At 41.4% G+C, this 12,507-nt stretch overlaps 1 protein-coding gene across 2 annotated transcripts in view; it reads left to right on the top strand.

Moving 5' to 3' along the window:
* KCNIP3 (potassium voltage-gated channel interacting protein 3) overlaps positions 1 to 10,488 on the top strand; it is a 113,817-nt gene extending 103,329 nt beyond the window's left edge. The window contains exons 5-9 of one of the 2 annotated variants that reach the window (XM_075858550.1): positions 57 to 127; positions 2,099 to 2,206; positions 3,140 to 3,244; positions 3,339 to 3,398; positions 5,829 to 10,488. In XM_075858550.1, coding sequence (XP_075714665.1) covers positions 57 to 127; positions 2,099 to 2,206; positions 3,140 to 3,244; positions 3,339 to 3,398; positions 5,829 to 5,876 — 392 coding nt within the window. In that variant the 3' untranslated portion in view covers positions 5,877 to 10,488. Of the gene's footprint in view, positions 1 to 56; positions 128 to 2,098; positions 2,207 to 3,139; positions 3,245 to 3,335; positions 3,399 to 5,828 lie in introns of both variants that reach the window. The other variant, XM_075858549.1, reaches the window with a different exon arrangement.
* Positions 10,489 to 12,507: the final 2,019 nt, after the last annotated feature.

The raw sequence follows: 12,507 nt of genomic DNA on the forward strand, positions 1-12,507 counted from the left end.
AAATTGGGAATACCACTTTATTTCTGTAACAATGACTAATTGTCCTATCCTTGCAGATGCAACAATGTATGCACACTTTCTATTTAATGCCTTTGATATGGAGAGAAGTGGTGCAATCCGCTTTGAGGTAAGACACTAACCGTTTAAAAAAGAGAAAAAAGAAAATGATTTATTCCTGTCTAGTATACATAGCCAGAAAGTTAACTGTGTTTATCCAGCACTGTCTCATGGCTCTTTGAGGGTGCAGGACCATAACCACTAAAAACCGTAATTGTAATTTTACTCATGTATAAAAAAAAAATGTAGGCATACAATATAATAAAAACATCACAAAATGTGTCACCAGCAATTCAGGATTTAAAAAAATATATAATTTAATGAAGAATTATTTTTTTATAGTAGAAGTGCCAGCAATCACTGTTTTTCTATTGTAGTAAACATATCGGAAACCTTTGCCTATTTTATCTTTTCATATGTGGAGAGTAGGTTAAGCTCTTTCTGGTCGTGATGCTTGAGCTGTGCTCCGCCGCACTGTAAGGCTGGGTTCACACGACCATGTTACGTCTGTAATGGACGGAACGTATTTCAGCCGGAAGTCCCGGACCGAACACAGTGCAGGGAGACGGGCTCCTAGCATCATAGTTATGTACGACGCTAGGAGTCCCTGCCTCGCTGCCGGACAACTGTCCCGTACTGTAATCATGTTTTCAGTACGGGACAGTAGTTCCACGGAGAGGCAGGGACTCCTAGCATCGTACATAACTATGATGCTAGGAGCCCGGCTCCCTGCACTGTGTTCGGTCCGGGACTTCCGGCCGAAATACGTTCCGTCCATTACGGACGTAACATGCTCGTGTGAACCCAGCCTTAGGGCTCGTCCACACGCTCCGGATTTGCAGCGTTTTTTCCAGACGGAATTTCGGACGGAAAAAACGCTACAGAATACAGTAGCAGCATAGTGGATGAGATTTAACAAATCTCATCCACATGCTGCGTACGATTTCCGAGCCTAAATTGACCTGCGGTGCTTATTTTTTTGGACCGCAGCATGTCAATTCCTGCTACGGAAAGAGTCCAGAATTGCTGTGTTTTTCAGGGGAGATGTCTATATCTCCTAACATTGTGAAAAACGCAGGAAATGGTGCGGTTTTGCCGCAGCGGAAAGCCTATGACTTTCAACGGAATTGCTTCAGAAATCTTCTGCAGCAATTCCGTTGTGTGTGGACAAGCTCTTAGCCTATCAGATGTCTCCCTCCTGCTGCTCACCTCCCTTCTTCCTCTTTTGCTGTTTTACTAAAATACTGAGACAGAGAATCTGCAGCTGAATCCCCTCCTCCCTGTCTACTTTATTTTGTTACTGTTGACAATTTATGGGGGGACTGAGGAGGTTTGTGAATATTTACTGAGAACCTGTAAACAGGGAACGGGAGACAACAGGCTGCTGTAAGGCGAGGATTATGCTGCATTCCCCTTATAAGATACTGCATATTATAACGTTTCTTGCATCCACATGTACTACGGATTTATGCAAAAATAACAAAAACAAAACAATTACAGTGATAGGTACCCTTTAAGACATACCTATACTTTTAACAACAATTCACAACATACTGTAAATCTCAACAAAATAATGTTACCAGAGGAGTAGCTATCATGGATGTAGTGGTAACAGTCGCACCTGGGTCTGGTGCTAATGGGGTCCAAGGGCCCCTATACTATATAAGAAGACTCCAGTATTATAAATGGCACATGATAAGTCGGGGGTCCTGTTGCAGATTTTGCATTGGGGCCCAGGAGCTTCAAGTCACACCTCTAAATGTTACTTTTCTTATACTAATTTGAAATAACATAACGTTTTCCATTCACATCCAAAACTAAATTCAGACTTATGATGATTTGCTGTAACTAGGAAGCAGTGCATTGTGGGAGCTCAGGTGACAGGTAAACAGAGCTAAGCTGTGGGGGTCACATATTTGTCAGACAAGTGTAGAAGTTATGTAATACATTTCATCTGCACCCCACACTGTACATACAGAAAGGGCATGAAGATGTCACCCATAGCAAAGGATTAATTCCCCACCCCCCTTCTGATTCACAGGATTTTGTGATTGGACTGTCTATTCTACTACGGGGAACTGTCCATGAAAAATTAAAATGGGCTTTTAACCTGTACGATATAAATAAGGATGGATACATCACCAAGGAGGTGAGTCAGTCATTATGGGTAATGTGAATTGGATAACGCTACCCACCCCATAGAGATTGATCATGACAAAGAGAGGCTCTAGACTGGATCACATTTTTGGACTCGCTTCTCCAACCACCAGCTACCTGTCTTCTAATGTGTAATGAAGTCACTAAAACTGGCCATACAAGGTCAGATGTCTTACTAACACTTACGGTCAATGACCTCTTCAAGATCTTAGGCTCCCTGGCTGACGGGCAGCTGTGTGGGTCCGATGAGAGCGTTCAACATCAGTGTCCGGCCTCACTAAAACTCTACACAATAATGCTCAGCAAGCACATATGGGCGTGATGTATTATATGTATTTATAGATGTATAAACAGAAATGACATTATATAAGGGTGAATTCACATGCTTCGGAATTGCTGCAGACTTTCAGTGTGAATTCCGACTTAAAAATCTGGATGAATTTATTGTACAATACGTGTGGATTGGGTTTTAAAAACTCCCTCAACATGTAGTGGAAAAAATTAGCATGGAATTTAGGGTGTGCTGCGTATTTTCAATTTCAGAGCATGTCAATTCTATCACGAATTTGTCGCAGATTTCACCCTTTGGAATGCTTAGGGTAAAATCTGCATAGAAAAACACATGCGGATCTGGTTACAGATTTGTTGCGGACTTGCTATGGAATCTGTAGTGAAAATAGTCTGCAACGCGTGGACAGTTCCACCACAATATTCTGATAGATGTCTTGTCAAAGGATAATTTTTGTATCGGGGGTGACAAAAAGACTGTTGTCACTGTTAAAAACTGGATGGATGAGTACAATTTGAAGTAACGGTAAATGTAAACCAAGGAATATAGGAGGAATTAATTTTGTGTTGAACATTCTAGCGAAGCTGGAAATAAGTAAGCAGATGTTTTAAGGTGAACTGTTTCATCTAAATTTAGGAGATGCTGGCAATAATGAAATCCATCTATGACATGATGGGACGTTACACATACCCCATGCTACAAGATGATGCCCCCATCGAGCATGTGGAGAGGTTCTTCCAGGTAATATTAAAGTTTCAACCACATTAGTAGCAGCTGCTTTCCCTACATGACACTTGATGCTAGGCTGCTTTCATTTTGATCTATCTTACAGAAGATGGACAGAAATCATGATGGAGTAGTAACCATTGATGAATTTTTGGAGACTTGTCAAAAGGTGAGTTAAGAAAAACTCTTCTCTATCGTTAAAGGGAACCTGTCACCAGCATTTCAGCTATTAAAACAGCAATACCTGGTGGTAGTGGGTGAAAAATAATTTCTATATAACCTATAATTGTCTTCTTAGGCCCCATGCACACGACCGTGCCCGCAATCACGGCCCGTGATTGCGGGCACGGCCGGCCGCTGACTGACAGCCGCATTTTCGGGCCGTGCTCCCATACAAAGTATGGGAACACGGCCCGCAAAATGCGAAAGAACGGACATGTTCCATAATTCCCGGAACATTTCCACGGCACTGACACCCTTCCGTAGTGCTACGGAAAGGTGTCAGTGTTCAATGAAAGTGAATGGCTCCGTTTTTGCGGACCGCAATTGCGGTCCGCAAAAACAGAGTTTTTTTGCTGTCGTGTGCATGGGGCCTGAGTCGGCTCTGTAGCTTTAGTATTCAGCTTTTTAGTGTTTCCACACAACGTATACAAATGAGCATAAAAGAGTCAAATCTTCATTTGAAAAGAGTCATATCTTCATTCCTCGAGTCTTTCAGAGTTTACCCCGCCTCCTTACTTTTGATTGACAGCTCCGCGCCTTCCCCAGCACACTAAATCCCGCACTTGTGCATTGATGTCCTCTTCTGGTGTGTGCGCACAAAGGGAAACCGGATTATTACGATAAAAGGGCGCAAAATGTTTGCAGACCGTTATTTACAGTCGGAGGAGGAGTTTAGGAGAGGGGATAATGGCAATGATCTTTTGATAGCAGTGGCCAGTGAGGGATAAGTAAAGTTCAATAGGTGAAATGCTGGTGACAATAAAGAATAGAGTGCCTAGGCACAGAGTCCCAATTTCCCAACCACCATAGGAATAGTATCGGTTAAAATGTAACTTTTATTAATGTATCAAATGAAGACAAACAACAAATAAGCAAAAGTTAAAATTGTTTTCAAAGGACGGCCAGTGTGTATCACAGAGGATAGAACAAATGTATGCAGCACATCGCTGTGCACTGTGTGAGAAACTGATTCGGCAGCTGCAGACTGCCGTAACAAGAATACAGTCCCACACTAGTAGAGGGGATCACTGGACCGTCGGTGAATTATTAAAATGGCGATAGCCCCCCCGACATGTTTCGCTGCACAAGCAGCGTCCTCAGGGGATAATTCGGGGCTAATTTCTCATTAGCCCCGAATTATCCCCTGAGGACGCTGCTTGTGCAGCGAAACATGTCGGGGGGGCTATCGCCATTTTAATAATTCACCGACGGTCCAGTGATCCCCTCTACTAGTGTGGGACTGTATTCTTGTTACGGCAGTCTGCAGCTGCCGAATCAGTTTCTCACACAGTGCACAGCGATGTGCTGCATACATTTGTTCTATCCTCTGTGATACACACTGGCCGTCCTTTGAAAACAATTTTAACTTTTGCTTGTTTGTTGTTTGTCTTCATTTGATACATTAATAAAAGTTACATTTTAACCGATACTATTCCTATGGTGGTTGGGAAATTGGGACTCTGTGCCTAGGCACTCTATTCTTTATTGTTAATATATCCCTGCCAACCACTAGGGGTCCTCCCTTTTCTTTGTTTTTAAATGCTGGTGACAGGTTCCCTTTAAGACAAACAAAAAAACACGAAAAACATAAGCAAGCAAAATAGGAAAAACACTTGTCAAGAATGAGGCGCCCAAAGTCTCAATCTTTTGGTGTAGGCTATTTAATGTATACTGTATAGACTAGTAAATAATTACACTGGGCAGAGCTACTCCAGAAGTCACAATAGATCTGATAATTTATGTCCACCTCAGATTTGGTGTATTGTTGTCCAATATATCTGGGCATGAACTGTAGTTCTGTACATACTGATCTTCCTGGCTCTTAAAAAGCCAGAAATACAGTGACGACTGACATAGGAGATAGAGCAGAGATGTCACAGTGAGGCTGGGTTCACACGACCACATTAACGTCCGTAATGGACGGACGTATTTCGGCCGGAAGTCCCGGACCGAACTCAGTGCAGGGAGCCGGGCTCCTAGCATCATAGTTATGTACGATGCTAGGAGTCCCTGCCTCTCTGCAGGACAACTGTCCCGTACTGTAATCATGTTTTCAGTACGGGACAATAGTTCCACGGAGAGGCAGGGACTCCTAGCATCGTACATAACTATGATGCTAGGAGCCCGGCTCCCTGCACTGAGTTCGGTCCGGGACTTCCGGCCGAAATACGTCCGTCCATTACGGACGTTAATGTGGTCGTGTGAACCCAGCCTCAGGGGTACAACCATGCAGACTTATAAACTATTAAGGGTCTGTGGGAAGCTTGGTAAAAACATACATGGGCACTGCAATGGCTACCAGCAGTAGTTATCATTTAGGAGAATAGGGATAACTCTATGGAAATTATCACGAAGTTCCCTCTTTTTTTTCATTTAGGATGAAAATATTATGAGATCCATGCAGCTCTTTGAAAATGTGATCTAGAAGAGAATATTGCATTCCACCCATGCCAGCACTAGAAAGGACTCATTCGACGGAGTATGCCCAAGACTGGATCACATCCACCGCCCTTCTTCCTTGTGTCACCAACAGTCCATGGATGGTGTAATCTTTCTCCCAGGGAACAGACAATCCTACTTACTGCCTGCCTGTTTGCACTGATCCCTTCCTACTCCTCACCGTTACAAACTCACCTTTATAAGGACGTTTTATATTATTACAGAAAAAAAGCACATTTGTCTCTGCAAGAGCCAGGATTCTTAAATCAGGGATTTCTACAGAAAACCGCTCTTGCCTGTGTCAGATATGAGAACATATGACCCACCCACCCCACCCCACAAAACAAAAAGAAGAAATATATTTGATGGTTTTAAGAACAAACAATGAATTCTTTACAGATATGCGTTATGTGCTTCCTGAAAACCTGCCAAATTCGCCTGTCATAGAAATATGATGGTGTCTTCCTCTGCCGGTTGGTAGCAATGTAACTTACCGGTTCTAGAAGAGCTTAGACCAGATACAAATATCATGGTTGTTATGCATAAGCATTCCATTACTTTGTTCTTCTTGTTTTTTTGTGTTTTTTTGGTGGAACAACCTATAAGTATTTGAGTGCATGTTCTCTACAAGACCCCGAGCAGGAATACCAATAGAGCATTCATGACCCGGTGCTAACTCAACCTTTTACAGGCAATCTTGAGCCTTATCTTGTATTTGGATCAGAAATTGGGACCTATGTCTAGATATGACAATGTAAAAGCAGTGGCTGCGGAAAGGCTGACTATAGGGATCTTCAAAGGGATTTCTGAAAGTCCATAAAAATATCAGCCCTCACCATCGTATCATTTGAAATACTTCCAAATCCCCAGAAACATGCTATTCTTCTGCACTACTTACACAATGGTCCCAAGATATTTGAAAGTGGTTTTAAACAACTTTATACATATATATAAACCCAATTGAAAAAGATAGAAGTCAAGCAACCCACAAATGCACAAAGAGCAGAATATTATGAATTAAAATATACATTTTATTGAATAAATTAAAAATGCAGAATAGAATAATGATGTGGAAACAACTCTGAGCCAGTGAACACTCTGATAGTGCAAGATCAATGCCGTAACCGCTTATTGGATATATAATCCTAATGAATGTAGAATATTAAAAAAGGATGAAAATGGGAGATGATGCAATAATACCAGTGGTAACCCAAACGAATGGGAAATAAATGTAGGTAGCTACAATTCTATTACCCAACAGACATATGAATGGCTGTATGTGCCCGAATAAAAAGAGTTATGAGAGTGCAATGTTGTGCCCCTACAATAGACTAGGCTATAATACAGGCATAGAGGTTTGCAAAATCAAAGACCAGGTAAGACAATGTAATAAGAACATAGTTTGTACTATGGGGCCGGTCACACTCTGAATAGATCTTCCCTGGTAAGCCACCACTTCACTTCTTGTACTCATTAAAGTATTTATCTTTTCAAAACCTTAGTCATATTGTACTGTATTCACTCACCTATTATGGTAATCGCAACCTGTATGTAAATCTAGACCCCATAGTTCACCGGCTCAGAGTTGTTTCCACATCCTTATTCTATTCTGCATTTTATTCTTCTGCACTGTAGAGAATATGAGCAATGTACAATGATAAAATGTGATCACGGGGGCACCCAGCAATGGGACGCCCCAACATTCAGCTGATCTTGGGAGGACCTACAATCTAAAATGAGGTCGACAAGCAAGACAGCCCAGAAATGTTTCTCCGTTTGACTACATCGCTTGTTGGTCATCTTTATCCTTAATTTGTTTGATAACTCTCCCCATTGTACTGTCCTTCACGCTAACAGGTCCCCACTTACTACCATCGCCACGCGTTTCTTGTAAAGAACATGCACACATGTTTATTCTGAGGATGAGGGAGATTATAAATTGTAGGATATTGTATAATGATTTCAAAAACCTTACTTTCTTGAATTGTACAAGTTTTATTTGTACTTTTTGGTGCAAACACATGATGTCAAATGTAGCATCACTGAATAATGAGTTGGGGGTTACCGTCACCCTCTTCTTAAGCAAAAGCACAATTCTTGATAAAGGCATGGGACATCCTGAGAGAGTGGAAGGCACAATGGAGCCTGCTACAGACATCGCAAACCAGTTATGTCATGAGATATTCATTACCAAAGGCCTTTTAGTTCCCTCTTATGATATTGCTTTTGGCATTTCCCAATACATTTCCTCTTGTTCTATAAAAACCTTTAATTCTTTATTTGATTCCAAATATAACTGTGCACCTTACAACTCATATTTTACTTTTCATGCATAAAATATATACTATATACACACACCTGGACTGTACATCATTTAAGTGGTGATATACTGTACATAAGGACAGGCCTCATAGCAAAGATAAAAATGAGGGCCTTTTTTTAGGTGCTGATTGACACTATCACTCTCCAAACTGGGACATTTGCTGTTGTCCTCATCCCATTTTCATGACTCTGGTACATTTTCTACTTCCTTCTCTGCCAACAGTACAGCATCTTTGGATATTACAGCTCAGTGCAAGTTCTCACCACCGATTAAAATGGGAACAAGACCAACCTGGAATGGGCCCCCTCTCTCCAGGACTGCCATAGCAGCTCTATCTTTGTGATTTATATGCCCTTTCTGCATTCTCTCCTCACCCACTGGCCACCTAAATATTTATTCTGAATATATAATTGCAGTCCTTACATAGTCCCTATTCAATGACGTACAGTCTATGGTTAGAGTTCCTCTTGAACTTCAGTTCAGTTTACTCTTTGTAAGTAAACCATTTATCCGACCAGGGTCCTTACAGCTTAGAGAAACCCATCAATGCCAACAACTGTACTAGGCTGTACCACAGCTCAAAGTTCCAAGTAAATTTCTGTCTGTGGAGATTGTTCATGAAGCTTTCTTCCCCTTGGTCGTCTTGGTTGGGTCTACTAAGCAAAAAATGATTGTAGTTGTTCTTTATAAGCTCTTCTTCCTAAATTTGGTCCTACTTAATGTGACTTTCCTTTATAGCTAGGTCTTCTCCTTATTGGAATTTAACTTCTCTCTATGGTACAAGAGCACCCGTTGCCTCTCCTGACATGTCTATTTTTGTCAATACTTGCATTCTCCCATGAAATAACAATTTTGGAACATATTTTCTTAGTACTCTTTGTTGTGCTATTCCTCTTTTAATCCTCCCAGAAATGTATGAATATACAGACAACCGGGTGTTACTATTCCCTTTGCCATGGGGTGTGTACAGTCTAAGGCCTTATTCAGACCAAAGCGTCCATTTTGCATGCATAAAAAAACGGTGTTTTTCATGCGTTACAGTTCCGTCTGCCTTCAGAGTTTGTTCCGTGTGGCATCAGTTTTTTGTCAGTGTTAGTGCACATTTTTTATTTTTTCTTTCTCAGCCTTTCTTTAGCAACTGTTGCGTGAAACACGGACAGCACACGCATGACATCCGTGTGCTGTCCATGATTTTCATGCACCCATACACTTCAATGGGTGCACAGTCTGCAAAAACAGACTAGAATAGGGCATGCTGTGAGTTTCACGCAGCGGAAACAGGCTGCGTCAAAAATCACACAAGTCTGAAAGGCCCCATTGAATTGCATAGGTCAGTGTGCTATCCGTTGTTTTAACAGACAGCACATAGACGTATACAACAATAGTCTGAATTAGGCCTAAGGGCTTATTCAGACGTATATAGAATACGTCCGTGTGACAGCCATTAAAACAACGGCCATAACACGGACGCATGTATTTGAATGGGGCCATTCACACGGCCGTTGTTTCAACGGACGGTGTGAAAGGTATGTTTAAAAAATATGTCCTATTTTCTTCCATTTTCACGGATCCCTCCATAGACTCAAGTCTATGGGGATCAGTGAAAACAGGACCCGCATGGGGGCAACTCGGATGTGAAAAACTACCGTTTTTCACGTCCGAGTTTCCCCGCATTCGTCTGAATAAGGCCTAAGACTATCAGCACTGATTGGACATAGTCAGTCTGTGTAGGGACACACCCCCAACTGGTAACACCTAGTTGTCAATTTATTCATACATTTCTAGGAGGAATTACAGAGGAACGGCCCAACATAGAGTTCTAAGAAAAGAGGCTTCATAATTGTTATTTCATGGGGAATACAACTATTTAGAATTAAACAGACATGTCAGGAGATCTGACAGATCCTCTTTTACTACAATTGCATTTTGGGTTATTCTCTAACGGCTCGCTTCCCATATCTATGCTTTGTCACACTTTTTTTTAAGAATTTGTGTAGTGTGTATGAATCTTCTGTCATCCCTGATAGGACAGGGACCATACAATGATCACAAACTCTTTCTCATCGCATGTATTAGCAGGTGCTCTCCTGACAGGCTCCAGGAACCTTCCCTCATCCTGGGATTGCTAAAAATTTGCACTAGATCAGAGAGGCATGTATAAGAATGAATGCATGTTAAAAGGGGAGTCTTCTCTCTTATATGCACTCACCTCACTACTACATGATGTGTCTGTGTATGGCAGCACCTGATGGCTCATCACTGTATATTTTAAATAAAAAAATTATAAAATTGTACTTGGTTCAAAACGTTATGTACATAGATGTGCCTATGTAAAAATGAGGAAAAAACTGTATTACTAACCAGTTCTATAATCCTTACTGGACCACAGGTTTCATAGGCAATGACTGCAATCATCCAGCAATGTACAGGTGTCCACTAAAAACTAAACTAGTTTTGCTGGGGATTGAAGGTGAAAAAAGTTACAGTGCCAGTTTGGGCTGTACAGGTAAGCTAGTGGTTGCAAAACAGGACTGCTGAAGTTGGGTACGAAAACCATGACCTTTGCAACCTGGTCAGTAACAGTGGAAGACCAAAGGCTTACACCTGAAGAACTTGGCTAATCTTAGAAGAAGGAACCACCCCACAGCAGTGAAGGCAAGTTAGGGTTACATTTCCAGCTAGAGTTTTAACAGGTTTGCCTTTTTTCTATTAGACTGGGTTCACACGTCGCAGTCAAATATAGTTAGCTCCAGAATTATTTGGACAGTGACACAAGTTTTGCCATTTTAGCTGTTTACCAAAACATATTGAATATACAGTTATATAATCAATGAGTGCAGACTCTCAGCTCTAATTTGAGGGTATTCACATCCTAATTTGAGGAAGGGTTTAGGAATTACAGCTCTTTAATATGTAGCTGCCTCTTTTTCAAGGGTCCAAAGGTAATTGGACAATTATATGAAAAGCTATTTAATGGACTGCATGGGTTATTCCCTCGTTAATCTATCATCAATTAAGCAGGTAAAAGGTCTGAAGTTGATTCCAGGTGTGGCATTTGCATTTGGAAGCTGTTGCTGTGAACCCACAACATGAGGTCAAAGGAGCTCTCAATGCAAGTGAAACAGATCATTGTTAGGCTGAAAAACATGAAGAAATCCATTAGAGAGATAGCACAAACGTTAGGAGTGGCCAAATCAACAGTTTGGTACGTTCTTGAAAAAAAAACACGCACCGGTGATCACGTGAACTCCAAAAGTCCTGGACGTCCACGGAAGACAACAGTGGTGGATGATCGCAGAATCCTTTCCATGGTGAAGAAAAACCATTCGCAACATCTACCCAAGTGAAGAACACTCTCCTGGAAGTATGTGTATCAATATCTAAGTCTACCATAAAGAGAAGACTTCATGAGAGCAAATACAGAGGGTTCACCACAAGGTGCAAACCATTAATCAACCTCAAAAATAAAAAGGCCAGATTAGACTTTGAAAAACAACATCTAAAAAAGCCGCCCAGTTCTGGAACAGCATGAAACTAAGATCAACCTGTACCAGAATGATGGGAGGAAGAAAGTATGGAGAAGGCTTAGAACGGCTCATGATCCAAAGCACACCACATCCTCTGTAAAACATGGTGGAGGCAGTGTGATGGCATGGTCATGCATGGCTGCCAAAGGCACCGGGTCACTAGCATTTAATGATGATCTGACTGAAGACAGAAGCAGCCGGATGAATTCTGAAGTTTTCAGGGATATACTTTCTGCTCAGATTCAACAAAATGCAGCAAGGTTGATTGGACGTCGCTTCACAGTACAGATGGACAATGACCCAAAACAGACTGCGAAAGCAACCCAAGAGTTTTTAAGGCATAGAAGTGGAATATTCCGTAATGGCCAAGTCAATCACCAAATCTCAACCTGATCAAGCTGCATTTCACTTAAGGCAGAAAGACCCACAAACCAGCAACAACTAAAGACAGCTGCAGTAAAGGCCGGGCAAAGCATCACAAAAGAGGGAACCCAGTGTTTGGTGATGTCCATGGGTTCCAGACTTCAGTCAGTCATTGCCTGAAAAGAATTCTCTACAAAGTATTAAAAAAAACACATTTTATTTATGGTAATGTGAATTTCTCCAATACCTGAATGTTAAACAGGAGGGTGCAACAGGATTTCCATACTGCAGCATTTTATTGCCATAGAGTTCTATTGTAAAAAAATAAAAATAAAAAGGACAGAAATATAGGACAGTCTCCATTTTTCTTTCCTGTGAAAAAAATGGATGCTGACAGAATCAAG

Source organism: Rhinoderma darwinii, chromosome 3 (assembly GCF_050947455.1).
Source record: "Rhinoderma darwinii isolate aRhiDar2 chromosome 3, aRhiDar2.hap1, whole genome shotgun sequence".
NCBI classification, from domain to species: Eukaryota; Metazoa; Chordata; class Amphibia; order Anura; family Rhinodermatidae; genus Rhinoderma; species Rhinoderma darwinii.